The sequence below is a fragment of the Thalassophryne amazonica genome, chromosome 14, assembly GCF_902500255.1.
Source record: "Thalassophryne amazonica chromosome 14, fThaAma1.1, whole genome shotgun sequence".
NCBI lineage: Eukaryota > Metazoa > Chordata > Actinopteri > Batrachoidiformes > Batrachoididae > Thalassophryne > Thalassophryne amazonica.
The window spans coordinates 20023687-20040389 of record NC_047116.1 but is presented as its reverse complement, the minus strand read 5'-3'; the positions used below and the strand labels follow the sequence as shown (position 1 = coordinate 20040389).

The window sequence follows — 16703 nt, the reverse complement described above, 5'->3', positions numbered from 1 at the left end:
GTCGCGGGGGCGTTTGTGAGGCCGAACGGCATGACCAGGTACTCAAAGTGACCCTAAGGGGGTGTTAAATGCCGTTTTCCACTCGTCTCCCTTCCGGATCCGAACCAGATGATACGCATTTCTAAGATCAAGCTTGGTAAAAATTTTGGCTCCATGCAGGGGTGTGAACACCGAATCCAACAGGGCAATGGGTATCGGTTGCGAACCGTGATTTCGTTCAGCCCCCTATAATCAATGCATGGACGAAGTCCGCCGTCTTTTTTACCCACAAAAAAGAAACCTGCGCCCATCGGGGAGGTGGAATTCCGGATCAACCCGGCAGCTAACGAGTCCCGGATGTAGGTCTCCATTGATTCACGCTCAGGCCGTGAGAGGTTGTACAGCCTACTGGACGGGAACTCACTGCCCGGAACCAAATCAATGGCACAATCGTACGGACGGTGGGGGGGGAAGCGTGAGAGCCAGATCCTTGCTGAACACGTCGACAAGGTCGTGGTACTCCACCGGCACCGTCCCCAGATTGGGCGGGACTCTGACCTCCTCCTTAGCTTGGGAGCCGGGAGGAACCGAGGAACCTAGACACACCCGATGGCAGGTCTCGCTCCACTGAACCACTACCCCGGACGGCCAATCAATCCGGGGATTGTGCTTCAACATCCAGGGAAAACCTAAAACCACACGGGAAGTGGCCTGAGTCACAAAAAACTCGATCACCTCCCGGTGGTTTTCCTGACACCACCAGCGTTACAGGTGGTGTCTTATGCGTGATTGGAGGGAGTAGGGAGCCATCTAGTGCCCGAACCTGTACAGGTGAGGTAAGCGCCACCAGAGGGAGCCCTATCTCCCTGGCCCATCTGCTGTCCAGCAGATTCCCCTCAGAGCCCGTGTCCACCAGTGCTGGGGCCTTCAGGGGTTGAGTCCTCATAAAGGATCATAACTGGGAGTCGTGTGGCGATGTGGGTGTGTCCCACGTGAATGTCTCGGCCCACCCCTAGCCCAGTTTCTAGGGGCGGCGTTGGAGTTTAACCGCTCGGGGCAGTCTCTCATATGGTGCTCTATTGCACCACAAACAAAACAAGCTCCATGGGCCCGTCCTCCTCTGTGCATCTGGTGCCCTAAATGTTGCCCTACTCGTGTCCATAGCTTCGTCAGTAGGGGGGAGCTGTGGCCCCACGGAGCGCAGGGGCCGTGGAGCGTGGGGAAGGCGGAGCGCGGTCGGAACCGGAAGGGAGAGGGACGGCGCGTACCCGGCCACGCCCTTCGTCTCGTTCCCGCCGACGTTCTTCTAACCGGTTGTCTAACCGTTATGACGAGATCGATGAGCCCATCTAGTCCCGCGGTTCGTCCTTAGACACCAGGTGCTCCTTAAGAACCAAAGACAGTCCGTTTCCAAAGGCGGCGCGGGGGGCAGTGCTATTCCCAGGCCGGATCTCGCAGCCGCAATGCGGAAGTCGACTGCATAGGCAGCTGCGCTCCGGCGCCCCTGTCTCATTGACAGTAGCACGGTTGAAGCGGGTCTCGCCTCTATTAGGGTGATCGAACACGGTTCTGAGCTCCCTTACAAACCCATCGTATGTCAGAAGGAGACGTGAAGTCTGCTCCCAGAGCGCTGTAGCCCAAGCGCGTGCCTCACCGCGAAGCAGGTTTATAACATAAGCTACTTTACTAGCATCGGTCGCGTACATAACGGGACGCTGTGCGAAGACGATGCGAACACTGCATCAGAAAATCGCGCACGTCTCCACACAGCCTCCGTGCGGCTCTGGGGGGCTTATGTATGCTTCCGGGGAAGGTGGGAGAGGTCGTTGAACAACCAGTGGAACGTCAACGCTACGCACAGGGTCTGCGGGAGGGAGTGCCGCAGCGGCGCCCGGAGGGCGCGCTTCCACCTGCGCGGCGAGAGCCTCCACCCTGCGGTTCAGGAGGACGTTCTGCTCGGTCATCAAATCTAACCGAGTCGTGAAAGCGGTGAGGATCCGCTGCAACTCACCGATTACCCCTCCCGCGGACACCTGCGCGTCCTGTTCTTCCATTGGCCGTTCAACAGCCGGTTGACGCCCCTCGGGATCCATGACGCTGGCCGAGATATCCTGTTGTGAAAGTGTAGGAACACGGACCCACAACAGGGGGGCGACAATGACGGACAATGGAGGAATCAAATACACTGTTTTACTGTTGTGAAAAAAGGGCACAACAAATACAACTGATAACAATAGAGAGATTAAGTCTAATTCAAAGGTGTCGTGTGGGCAGGCTCGACGATAGGAGACGTCTGTCCAAGTCGACACCGGAACCAACCCGATCTCCGCCGCCACCGGACCCCGGGGATACTGGAGCCGCCAAGTCCCGAATTCCCAGGTGGCCACTGCCTCCGCTCGCCGGATCCGGTACTGCTGGCAGGAAACGAAAACAGTCAGGGTGTGGATGCGGCTGCACCCAGCAACACGGAGGGTGGAGAGTGCACCTCCACCTCTCGTCAGGAAAATACTGGTGAGTGCAGGAGTGTGAGTACTATCCAAGAAGTCCAATACAATCTCCCGCTGTACTACTCACTATTGCTATCCAACACACAAGCAACAAAGTATTATCGTCAAGAATACAATTGGCTGAGTACGTTACCTCTTAGGTATGGCGATATCTCTGCAAATGAGGTGGAGATGCCGTCTTGCTGATATACCTCCGTCTTGATTGGGATCAGCTGTCTCTAGTGATGGATGACAGCTGTCGTCCTGGCTGCTCCTGTGAGGCGGCAGCGCCCTCTGGTGCCTGGAGCCCGCACTCCAGGCAGGGCGCCCTCTAGTGGTGGTGGGCCAGCAGTACCTCCTCTTCAGCGGCCCACACAACAACATCTGTCCAAACTGATCCTGGAGAAAAACTGCTATGTCTAGCAAGATCTGAATGGACTTTCCTTCTGAACAGCCGCAAGTCCTCAGGTGTCTGTAGAGTTGACAAGCTAATGATAATACCAGTGATAGACTTAAAGACAGGACAGTCTCCAGTGTCTTAAAAACAAAGCTTGATTTGTTACCAAATCAAGCTTTCAATGAATGATATGCGTCTTCAAATGCTCTCTAAACTCAGAAAAAAAAAGTGGAAGAAAAAAAAACAGAAGAAACATATCAGAAAATCAGGAAAAAATTACTCTGAAAAACCAACCATGAAATAAATACTATGAAAAACAGAAAAACTCAAAAACAGAAATAATTATTCTGAAAAACAGACAAAAAATAAATTACTCAGACAAACACAAATAATTATTCCAAAAAACAAAAAAAAAAAAAATAAATTACTCAGAAAAACAGAAATAATTATTCCGAAAAACAGACAAAAAATAAATTACTCAGAAAAACACAAATAATTACTCCGAAAAACAAACCAAAAAATTAATTTATCAAGTGAATGCAATACGCTTCCGTAATCCTTACATTTTACTTTGACATCTATTTCATTGCAGGACAGTGTGACTCAAAGACTTTCATGTTTTTACGGTCAATTTCATTTGTTAATATACATCCATTCCTTCATTTAAGGCCTGAAAAATCATCCAGAAATAGTTCAGACGGAGGTCAGTTTATTCTAAATAGAGGGATTAATCATCAACCACTCATCTTCAACCACTTACTCCAGTAAGGGTCACGGAGGGATTAAATCATATTTTTGCCAATTATCTTGTGCAGTCTATTTACAGTAGTAAATAAAACACTGCCACCTGCTGATATACTCAAAGAGAAAACATCTACATTTTTTTTATTTATTTAAGACAATAACATTAAGAAGTCCTACGTAATATTTTTTACTCTGAAACTGCCACATACTGTACATTTCCAATGACTCTGTACTTTATTGTTAAGTTTAAAGTATTAAAGGACTGAAGGACAAAACGTAAATTGTTTTGTTGTCCTGCTTTAAGACTACTAATAAATCTAAACTTTTGAAGGTATTCAAGTGCACTTCACAAAAACAAACACAATCCCTTATAAGAAATATCTCAATCCGAAATACACATTTTGCATATTAAAATAATATTTAAAAATTATGAAAATCCAAAACACTGTACAAAGACAATTTTATGCATTTAATCTATTCTGTAGTATCAAATGATTATGAAGTTAACTGGCTATTATTACAGCACAAGTATTACAAAAATTATCCTGATGCTACTTCATTGTTTGCTGCATAGTGATTAATGTTAAAATCACATAATGAATAACTAACGCAGAGATGTATTTCCATTATTGCTACCTTTATACAATCACTGGCCACTTTATTAGGTACACCTGTTGAATTGCTGACCACAACACAATAACACAAATAATTAATCAGCCAATCACTTTGCAGCAACTTAATGCATTTAGGTATCTAGACGTGGTGAAGATGACTTTCTGAAGTTCAAGCCGAGCATCAGAATGGGGACCAAAGAGGATTTTAGTGACTTTGAAGGAGGCATGATTGTTAGTGTCAGACAGGCTGGTCTGAGTATTTCAGAAACTGCTGATCTATTGGGATTTTCACGCACAACCATCTCTAGGGTTTATAGACAATAGTCCGAAAAAGAGAAAATATCCACTGAGTGGCAATTTTTTGGTTGAAAATGCCTTGTTGATGTCAGAGGTCAGAGGAGAATGGACAGACTGGTTGAATGGGTGATTGCGTGATACTTTCATCTCAATTTGGACCAAGACCTCAGAGGAATGTTTCCAACACCTTATTGAATCTGTGCCATGAAGAATTAAGGCAGTTTTTGAAGGAAAAACGGGGTCCAACCCACAACTAGAAAAGTGTACCTAATAAAGTGAGTGTAGAACATAAGATTATTTTACGACACTATTATCAATATGTGCTATGTATAAAGTGCCAGCACGCTAGACTGAAGCATAATGTGACAAAGGTAATAATTTCATATTATTTATTCATGTATTTATTGGGTATTCTCACCTTTTGTCCTTTTTCGCCTTCAAATTTTATCCGGTCACCCTGTGGGGAAAGAACAAGAAAAAAGAAATTGTAAAGTTCTTTTTTCTTCATGTTGTTTCTTTTTCTTTCTTTCTTTCTTTTTTTTTTGTATGATAACGTCATTCATTTGTCTTACCGGCTCTCCTTGAAGGCCAGGGTGCCAGGATCACCCTAAAAATACAATACATCCTTTTTAATGATAAATAAGCACTTTCTTATAGATGATGAAAATTCATTACAGTGACACTCGATTATGTGTTGCTACTTTTGTAGTTATCCAGGTACTGTTAATGTTCTTTGACTAATAAAGTCTAGCAGTGACTCCATAGGGTGATGCAACGGAATTAACTCACTCTGAGTCCGTCATAGCCACGAGGTCCTTGAGGGCCGGTAGAACCGGGGGGTCCAACTGGTCCCTGGAAGAGGAAAATGTGAAGAGATATTTTTCAATTACACAAAAATTTAAATTAAACGGGTTCTCTCTGTATTAAAAATGTGCAGTTTTTTGACTAGAGGAGTGCCAACAGTCTGCAAATAGTCACTTCAGCAGGTGGTTTCACAGCGTAATATCATATTTTCCAGAGTATAAGTCACACCTGTCAAAAATGTTTAATAATGAGGAAAAAAAACATATAGAAATGGCACAGGAGTATAATTCACATTTTTCTTGAAACTCATATTTCACAAGAAACGCTATGGTTCATCATGTAATAAAAATAATGACTATGGACAAACATGTATTGGACCACAGATTAGATGTGTTTTGGGCCATTTCAAGTCAGGTCAGGCTCTGGTTTGCCTGCTACTGATAAGCTTGTAGCCCGGTACTACCTGCCGCATTGGTTGACCCATCGGTGACTGAACCAGAAACCCCACCTAGGCTCCAGACTAGATGTGAAGGGTGAGAATGAAGATCTCAGCAGAACAAAATAAAATATCCTTCTTAAAGAAAAAGAAAACCCACTGATAATTTATGATTGGGTTGGTAGATTATGATATTGACAGCCCATATGAAAGTTGTAGGCATGTGTGATCATTTATGTTAAGTTAAGAGCGTTTTTGTATGGCTGGTCTAATGCCACCAGAAGGCGGCCATGTTGGCTGCTATAACAGTGATGTGTGAGGTCCACATGGGCACAGAGGTTCACAACTCTGCCAGTGTGCCCTTCAGTATAGAAGGAGCAAAGCACGTAAGTGGCAATCAACATCCCAGATCCTGGATCGGTATCGGGTTCCGCTACCAATGTAATTCGCAGAACGGATTTCTCGAACCAACATGCAGGATTTTCCGATGCTGGAGAGAAACCACGTCTGTGAAACCTCTTTTGTGTTGCCTGCTCTCTGCTGTTCACTGCCAAATGGCAAGAGAGGAGGGGGAGTGGCCAGTTTTCTGCGCTGAAGGTGAGCTCTTTCTTCCGTGAGCCGGTACCAGAGACGAGTTTTAATCCACCCGTAATGGCAAATTTCTTCCCAGCTCTCGGGTTCAAATGGTCTGTGCCGCAGAGCATGGATATTCCGAAAAATTAACTGAATTGTGACTGAAAATCAGTCCCTTCAACGTTGCGAGGCTGTGAAGCCGCAGCTCGGAGCTCAGCTAAAGAGGACAGCCGAACGGGAGAGAGGGAGAGAGTGGGGGGGGGGGGGGGAGTGAGGGATAGAGGACTTTAATCAGTGCCTGTCCACCAGCTTTCTGTGCTCACACTACGTCACAGCAGTTCCACAAGCAAACCTAGGTTTTTTTTCTGATTGGTTAAATTGTGTCAATGGCGGCATTTATGAAATCGTTGAATTCTGCTTAAATGCAGACTTTTTGAGGCATTTAAGCCCATTTAATACCTATCGTCCAGTCAGTCGCTGGAGTGGGAATTGGCCAGCCCTTGCCACTGGATATATCTGTTACTTCCCAGAATGTGCTGTTAGTATGTGCAAAAGCCAGCAGTGCTGTAAATGTTACCTCTTTTAGCTGGAGGACAGGATCAGCTGGAGGCAGGTGTTATGTTTGGTCTAACGGAGCTGAAGTCTCACCTGCACTATAAGTCACAAGACCTCCTAACTAATAAAAATCCTGCAACTTGTATTCTGGAAAATACTGCATTCCATCAATTTGAGGATTAGAGTCCATCAGTGAAATCACACTCCAGGTTGAGTGGTTAGAACGATGACCTGCAAACTGTTGGTTCCAAAGAGCACGTGATTGACCATCCTATATAAAACATACAGGTAGTCCAGGTATTCCAGGATGTCCCCTGTCTCCTTTCATGGGAATAATCCAATAACACCACCAGGATCACCCTGCAGTAGAAGACAAAGATCAATGATTTCATCAAAGGTGAATGCACCATAAGAGCAGGTGCAGCTCATCAGATATATTTACTGTAGATGTTAACATTTCTGAAATTTCAGCTGACCTTCATTCCAGGAAATCCAGGGAGGCCCTGAGAAAAGGGGACAGAGGATAAAAACATTCTATCAGAATGATTATTGTAATCACAGCACACTGCACAGTTAAATTATTACATAAGTGAACTTTTTTGTTTGTTTCCAGTGTTGATTATTTCAGCAGTGTGTTCCAACCAGAATGCCGGCTTGAGCCCGTGTGAGTCATGGGAGGGAACTATGATGAAAGGTCTAATTTTGCTGATCACAAGGAGTGAGGATCGGCCTAATCAGCCACTGTAGGTCAAATGTTTTTGTTATTTTTTCTTTTGTTTGTAATTATTAAAGTTAATTAAACTGTGATTTTTAGATCACTGGAACTATGTGCACTAGGTACTTCAGATCTTCAAGCCATATTCTGAACATTACAGCAGCTCTGTCAGCTCTGTTAATAAGCCGTGTACAGAAACACAACAGCAGACAGAGCCACATGGAGGAGCAGGAGTTCAGGCCACATTCCTGGTCAGAGTGAGACACCACTGCCAGGGTGATGGATCAGACCCACACAATCTGAAATTCCTCACTTTTGGATATATACAAACAGCCAGTTTGAGCAACGGGGCTGAGGGCCCTTCACACATAACACGAAAGGCGCAGAAACCGGAAGAAAATCTGTGAACCAAACAAGAAATGGGGAGCCATGAACCATCCACCTGCTGTCATGAGGGACACACGATCACACAGGCGTGCACACCACATTGGCTATTCATGCACGCTTGTGCACATATACGAACACAGTGCAAGCAGCTAGCATGTGTTGCACCACATCATGCCGCTGATATGGAGAAAAATAAAATAAAAGCCATCTGTATAATTACTGAAATTCACTGGTTGATATCAATAATAAATAAAATAATAATAATAAAAGGGGACGCAATACAGAACCCTGCAGTTAAATAACCCAGGTATTTTTTTTTTATTTGAACCTGCAATTTACAAAAGCTCAGATTATCAGATGGGAACTTTACCACTGACAGTAAAATGCCTAAAATCAACAAGGAGATAAACTTATTAAAAACAAAACAAAACCAAAAAACGTGACTGAAAGTGGCTTATTTGTGGCACCGTTGGCTTGTCATATTGTCATGGTCCTGCGGCGCGCATGTTCTACTGGACACACGTGACATTCAGATCGCCTGCTGTGTGATCTGACAGTCCGTTTCACATGCAGCAGTCTGCCTACGTGCGCTGTGTGCGGCCACTGCAGCCCGGCTGTGTGCGCTCAGACGTGGCTGTCTGACCCCATGTGATCATGTCTGTAAATACATTCAGCATGTCATGCAAGTGTGCTCTCCCCCTGCACGCTGTGTGTGTGTGTGTGTGTGGGGGGGGGGGGGGGGCACATGTGCGATACACATGCACACCACACATCTGTTGCTTTGCAACGCCACACTCATGGGGCACTTAGACAAATTTCACATCCAGCTCGAAAGTGATCGCCTGCTCACTATTTTCGTGCTAACAGTGCGAATGGCCACACATTTTCTAAGTGTCAAGCGAGTGGTGGCAAGATGTTCGTGTGCGTCACCTGGAATTTGCCCGACACCTGCCGCAAGAGGGATCGAATGGGATCTCACAGGGCACTCTCTGTCTTTCAGACGCTGGTGTGCCCGAATAATTGTAGCAATGACAGGTGTACGAGGCGGTGGAGGCGGCTCCGATTTTTCATGAATGGCATGCAATTCCTCCTTCGTGCGCTAGTCAGCTTCAATCGTATTATGTGTGAAGGGGCCCTTAGTTCTGAAAATTTGTCTGAGGTGAGAATAATTTAAAAATAAAATGTGACATTAATGCACTGCTGAAGGTTTAATGCTCAGCTAATGTTACCTTAGTCTTTTAGCTGCAGAATCACACTAAAGCTGAGTGAATGTTTTAATTTGTAAATGGTTCAGTCTATTTCTATTTTTACCAAATAAAGCTACAGCTTTTTTGTTGCTTTTGAGACCACAAAAACTCAACTTTAAATAACTTAAAGTTGGGGGGGGTGTTGTTGTTTTTAAATGTTTAGTGTTTCTTTATATTTTAAGAAATATATATTTTTTATTTGTCCCACAATCAGGAACATTTGCTGTGCAGGCAACCTAAATTCAGATGCACTTCCAGTGATGAGCTGAACATCATGAAGTCCAGTCAGAAGAAAACATCTCTGCTCTTCAAAATGGGAGAAATGTGTCTTCAACAACACCACCAGAGGTTGAAACTGCAGACGAGGCTATCATCTGGTTAATTAAATGTCCAGAGAGTCCAGCAAACCAACACCTGCTGCTACGCTTCAAAATAAAACAAATGTTCTTTAAACAGAAACTATTTTATTATTTTAAAATGCTGTTTCAGTTTATATTTTAACATTAAATGAATGAATCATTAAAAATGTCCATGAAGTCAAAGTTCAGTCAAAAAGACATTTGCACAGGTAGAAGCCCCGCCCCTATTGAACATAATTTCAAAACATTCAAAATGACTAGTCAAATTCATGTTTTAGAAATTACTCTGTTCTGATCACAGCATGAAAGGCAATTACATATTTTGATGTAATTACAAGTTGAAATGACTCAATTAAAAAAATGATTTCATCATGAAGTTTATGTCTCATTAAGAAATTCTTAATTAACAATCACACTGCAGTCATTGTTAAATCATTTCCTGTTGCATTTATAATAAACCTTTGTATTTATTTGCAGTGTCTCTTTTTCTGGTTGAAATGCAGATAACCTACCAGACTTAAAAAGGTACACATTAATTTCCATGCTATTTTATTTGTCTAAAAATAAATATCCAAGGTTCCTTATGTAATAAAATATATATATATATATATATATATATATATATATATATATATATATATATATATATTTAATCTGAAACAACACATAAGTTATGGTTTTAATTTACAGATGAAGAAAGGTTTCTAAAGAAGCTTATATTTTATACTATTTTAGTTACAATTGTTCTAATGTAAGAACCTTTTTTTTTTTTTTTTTACAGTAATCAGAAATTAATTTTGAGGTTAAAAAAAATCATCTGCAAGGATTTTCTTCAGAAAACGGCTGTGTATAAATGAGCAGTTCTGTGACACGTTTCTGCCACTGATCTGTATATAACAGTGTTTTATACAGATGAGTGGTTTCTGCACTGCAGTCTTCTGTGATTTGGCCTGATGCCTCATTTCTATTGGACAGTGCGAAGCTACGTCACAGCGCACAGTGACAAAAGTTGGATTGGGTTGAACTTTGACTGTGGCAGCTTGACGACAAGCGGCAATGTGCGCTCCCGGCAGGGCATTGCATTAGCTCTGCTTTTGACGTGACGTCTCATTGAAAATAATGGTTTTTAGAATGATCTGCAACACGCCTAACGCCCTCAATGCTTGCAATGTGAAAGGCCCTTTTGTCTTCCATGTCATAGAATAAAGGTGGTGTCACATTATGGCGTAGTTTCCTAAATAAACTGGAATCAAGAAATGACAGGAGAACTGTCCTGAAGGACCAGTAGTTCCTGTCACATTAGCAGTGAGGAGTAGATGGTATTCTGGAACTTGCTGACATTTGAATGTTACCTGATTTCACCTCCCCCCCCCCCAAAAAAAGGTCAAGGTCAATGCTCTATGAGCTAATGGAAAAAAGAACTTAAATTTCAAATATCTTGGCTTTTTGCAACTTGTGGTCAAATAATCTTGCAGCAAATGCCACACACATGCATACACGCACACGCACACACGCACGCACACACACACACACACACACACACACACACATGTTGATGCTGATGTCTGTGCGCATGAGGCCAATTATAACAAATCCTCAGTCACATCTGACAAGTGGACTGTGGATCGATGCTAAAAAGCCCCCCTTGGGTCAGTTTACAAGCAAACAGGTGCCTTAAAACAGCGGGAACGGGTGTTTTGAAACAGTGGCAAACGTGTGAGCACTGGATTCAACATTACCTGACAGAAAACAGTTAAGACTTGAAAAAGTCAAGGCAGACAGTAGCACTGTCAAATAAATGCCTATTTAAATTTGCGTATTTTGTGTCTAATTTCTTCTTCTTATGATTAAATTTCTGTTTATATAAGTAAGTATATAAGTAATAAGTTTGGGTCTGCAATAATATGATGTCAAGCAATTGTGCAGCCAACACTGCAAAAACTGATATCTAAGAAAGTTTTTTTTTTTTTTTAAAAAGACCTGTTTAAAGAAACTTTGACTACATTTTTGTCTAAACAGAAAACTAATCTTGTCAAGCATTTTTTTTTACATAAGAAATAATGTCTTATTTTGCAAAAATGTATCTCACTTTTTCTTGTTTTTCCAGCTAATATCAAGCTGTATTTATCCAGTAACAAATAAAGGCAATGGATTTGAAACCATCCAAGAAAAGGAACAAGACTGTTTTCCTTATTTTAAGACAGAGACTAATCAAAAAATAAGAATTCTGTCTAATTTTAAGGCACATTTTGATTATTCAGTGCCTTGACATTTTGCTAGTTTTGTGAATTCTAACCAAGTAAATTTTTCGTACCCCACTGGCAGATTTTTGCTTAATAAAAGAAAATTTGGCTAGATTTCAGACGATTTGGTTCATTTTGAGAGGGACAGTTTTTGCAGTGAAGGCTGCATAGACAGAAACCATTCCGCGCCGTGGCAGCGGGATCTAAATGGTGATGGCCATTTGTTATGTGCAGCTGCTTACAGGGGGTCCTTGAAGACCGGGAAATCCAGGAATACCATCCTTGCCTCTTTCTCCCTGGAACACATTCATAGGAAGGGGCAAACAGGAAATGTTCTGGTTATGCATCAGAAGTGAAAAAGCAGAACCCTCGAAAACAAATCAATTTAAAACACTCTAGGTGTTTTCGAGGTGGCTTACTTTAGTTCCATTGCATCCTGGGACACCTGGTTGACCTGGTGGGCCATCATTCCCGTCAATACCCTATAAATACAAATGCATGTAGAGTTATTTTTCCATTACTACCCTGTCTTACCCGCGGCCTACTGAATGATAACATGCTCTAGATGCTAACTGTACGCTGCAATGTTCTTTAGTCAAGAGATGTTTGGAGCATGCCTCACTCTCTCTATCCTCATTTCCCATCTGTCCAGACATTGTGCTATAAAATAAAAGCAAAATGTCAAAAATATAAAAAAAATACAATGTAATTAAAATTTAAAAGGCACTTACTGGTAGTCCTGGGTTCCCTGGGAATCCTGGCAGGCCCGGAGGACCCTACAACATTAACATTACTGTGTCAAACTCCAACCAACAAAACCACAACATGCAGGCTCAGCTTGTCCTTCTGGTTGTCAGGCACTTACTCGCACTCCTTTCAGTCCAGGTGCACCAGCCTCACCCAAGTCTCCCTACAGAGATACAAATGTCATTGTGTTTATTTTGACTTTGATACAGACACACAAAAAAAAAAGAGTTAATGAGCCATCAGTGGAACTGAAATGTAAAATACGTAACCACTAGTCCAGTAGTGTTCTGATGACTCTGAATAATTGTCAACCAAGACGCCCTAACATGATCTGGAGCCTTTAGTATCTTTGAGTGAGTCTCTCACTATGGAGCTCCTTAGCTACCTCAGTGGTCTCTGCCAGAGAGATCACTGAGGTAGCTAAGGACAACCCCAGAAGTCTTCAGTCAAGGTCAGCAGAACATTCAGAATGTTTAGTTTTGGGAATCTTGAGGGTTTAAGCCTTGGCCTTTGTGGTTTGGGCCTGGTCTCTGGGATTTGGGCCTTGATGGTTGGCCATTGACTACAACAATGGATAGAACTTTTGGGCAGTACAACATGTACTGCAGCTGCAGTTCTTCTAGCCCCATGACATCGCTCAGCTGCTCCACAAATACATATTTAAATACTTTTTTGAATACATTTTAGCAAAAAAGAAAAGAAAAAAAAACCCCACAGATCCTCAGAATCCTTGGAACTGTTTCAGAACAGAACTCGCCAAGTGTGTGCTACAAAGAAGAGAGGATGAGCCAACCTTGAAGCCATTGGTCCTGGAGGCCCTTCAGGTCCCTGAACTCCTGGGAATCCCATATTACCCTGAAGACCTGGAAATCCAAGTTCACCCTGCGAAGTACACAATCAGAATCAGACCAAACTATAAGACAAGGAACACTTTCAGGTACAAATGTTCAGTTCTGGAGCCGTTTCACAATGAAGTCAACAGTGAGTGTCAGCAGCCTCACAACAACAGTAAACCACACTCAAACTGGATTCATCAGTCAGATTGTGTGGAGGTAATCTTTAAGGATTAAAACACATTAATGTGGATTCCTTCTGAAATAAATAAACTTGCCAACCAACTGGATCAATCAAGACAATTTGACCAAGAGAACTGTTGAGGGAGGGAATACAACCTACAACTGTACAAAAATAAGCAATACATATTGATATGACTCAAAACAAAAAGTTGCCAGATAATTTACATAAAATCAGGACACAGCAGACCTGTGTCTCTTTTATTCCTGTTTACTGGAGAGAGGTTTAATTTTTCATTGCAGTTTTGTTGTGTTGTGGTTATTGGTGGATTTATTCTTACCTTCATATTGTGTTTATTTGATACACACTAAGGTTTTACTTCTCTTACTGGTGGCATTTCTTTATTCATGTGAAGATTTTATGTAACCTTGATCTGGGACGCTCTCTTTTGTTTAACCAACCAAATGTGCTTTGGGATGTTCTCAATAAAGCTGAAGTCAAATGGATGAATATAATTATATGTATATTCTGACAACCTTTAAGATTTTAGCACCAATCCTTTTTTGCTCGTGGTTCTCCATCACAGCCAGTGTTAATTTAAGTTTAACACCGGTGTCCTTCCTGATGCAACTCCACATTACCTGGAGAATGTGCACGGGTGGTGTTAAATCAAGACCCTTCTGTTTTGTAAGCATGTGCGCTAACCACTTCCGTCACTGAACAGTCTATTTATTTCAGTGCAAATGTCAAATTAATGCAACATATATTTTCTTTTGGAAACATAATTCTATACATGTCAAAAAAGCAATCATGTCTTTTTTTTTTTCTTTTTAGAATTAAATGCATCCCTGCTCCTTTTTCTGTAGTTGCCCTTTATTGACACTTAATTTATTAATATTTTGCTTAAACAGTCTTAATTCAAGCATTTGAAATCTTAATGTTGCTTAAGCAGATAGAATATGCAAATCTATATACAATTAAAATCCAGAAATCCCAAAAAAAAAAAAAAAAAAAATTCCAGCTTTTGTTGCAGAGCCAGTGAAAGAGGATCAAAGACCAAATCACTGAGTGCACAAATATATTAACACCAGCTAGAAATCAGATCATGAAAAATGTGAAATTTCACTATTCTGCACAAGATTCTGTGCTTAAAATAAATAAAGTGTGCAAAATAATAAATTTGCATCCATCATAATGATGATGATGTGTGTGTGCGTGTGAGTGAGGGACAGAGAAAATAAATGTGTCATTTTTACTCTTGGCCACTAGATGGCAGAAGCATCTGGTTTCTGGGAGTGATTCTGCTTTTATAAATCCTCACAGTCCTGTCGGAGGAGTCACACTGCAAATAGATATATTGGATTCAGTTACAGTGCATTTCCATTGTTTGGCCACAGCACTCCTGATGTCTGAAACTATAACATTACTGATGGTGAGACTCTTCATTGTGTCGCCATGGCAGCTGCTGTTGCTTATGCGAAGGAGCGATATCACATGAGATTTTTTGGACGTCTGCTTGCGGCCTTTCGGCACCGTTGAAGTCACAGTAGTCTGGCCGAATTCCACTGAACACAAGTTCTGTTTTTGTCTGAGCTACTGTTTCTGTCAGAATGAGCCATAAAAGGCCCAACTGTTCAGTTAAAAAGAAAAAATATCAGGCTGATGTGACTCAACAGAACCAAACACCACGAGTTCAGTTTAAAAAAGTTATTCCTGGAAGGGGAAACTGTTGCTGTTGCTGCTATTTATAATTTTCAGTACATATTACATTTCTGATCATTTGCAGGGCTGATGTTGACAAAGGTGGCTGGGGTTACACGATCATACGTGACTGCCTGAATTCATATGCAATAACTCAAAATGTACGTGACAAATTTTTACAAAATTTGGTACAGTGATAGCCGCTAGTTCAGCAAAGACTTGGTGACAGTTTTAGAAAAATCTGGATCTTAAACAAAATGTTTTTTCATTTCTCTTTCATGCTTCACTGTGTTTCAAAAACCCACCTTGTGGTAAAATGACTCAAAATAGTTTATAGTGGTTTCACGGTCAAAGCATTACAGTCATGTCTTATATTCATCCATTCACAAACTGTGACACACCAGTTGTCAGGGCGCTACCACGCAAGAAACTCACGACAAACTGGGAGCAACTTTGGAATGAAGAACCTTGCCCAAGGACCTTGAGCAACTTTCCAGTCTGACGGAGATTTGAAACGACACTTATGACACCCTGAAGGTTTATAGAAATGCTGAAGATGCTTTATTACCTCCACCAACTGGGCCTCTAGGCATTTGTCCTGATTGTTTGATCATATACTCTGTAACAAACAAACAAATAAACAAAGAATATATTTCATGGATTTTGTTGGCAGATGATCTATGGGTAAGTTTAGTAAATTTTAAGGCAGATCCAGATCTGATTTGAAATCCTTTCCTTTATATATTTCTGGGAAATTTAAGAGCCGGGCCTTGTGACATCAAAAAGATCTACACATTTAACAAATGCAATCTTGACATGATTCTTAGCATGCCTTATGATGTTACAAAGACCTAGATGTCCAAGGAAGGTATTAAACGTCTCTCTGTCAGTCAGCGGAGGCAATTATTACACTGGAGGAGATGTGGCCAAGCGGTGACATCATCATGTTTGGATCAGAGGACTTGGGTTGAAGGCTGGGTCAGATCTAGTCTGGACTAAACTCCTAATGCCTAAAAAAGCTCATAGGGGTAAGTAGTACTGTAATGTACTGAATACACAGTTTGTTGTTTTGGAGATACAGCTGATCTGATATGCATGGGGTCATCTTGTATTCATGGTCCAGACTTTTCCATATGGGCAAATCCGTAACAGCAGGTGGCGCCAAACATCTGTGAAACAAGTATGCCTCCCAGCACTGAAGTAACTCACTCAACTTCCTATGGTTACAGTTGGACAGATTATGATGATTGTTACTGGCAAGTGCTTTCAACACTGTCCACATTGTAAGCTTTCTGTTGCCCTTTTACTTCTGTAATAGATAATAAATGGGCAGTTTTTCTAAGAGTCTTGTAGGATGGGTGGGGGTGGGGGGGGGGGGTTGTTGAAAATGCTGGGATGAAGTGCT

General features: G+C 42.0%; 1 protein-coding gene across 2 annotated transcripts in view; it reads right to left on the bottom strand.

Annotated features, from left to right (window-relative positions):
- Positions 1-16703, bottom strand: part of col4a1 (collagen, type IV, alpha 1) — a 105720-nt gene that overhangs the window by 44221 nt on the left and 44796 nt on the right. The window contains exon 12 of one of the 2 annotated variants that reach the window (XM_034185808.1): positions 4936-4974. The exons of the other annotated variant lie outside the window; for it this stretch is intronic. Coding sequence (XP_034041699.1) covers positions 4936-4974 — 39 coding nt within the window. The remainder of the gene's footprint in view (positions 1-4935; positions 4975-16703) is intronic. 2 annotated transcript variants of the gene reach the window in all.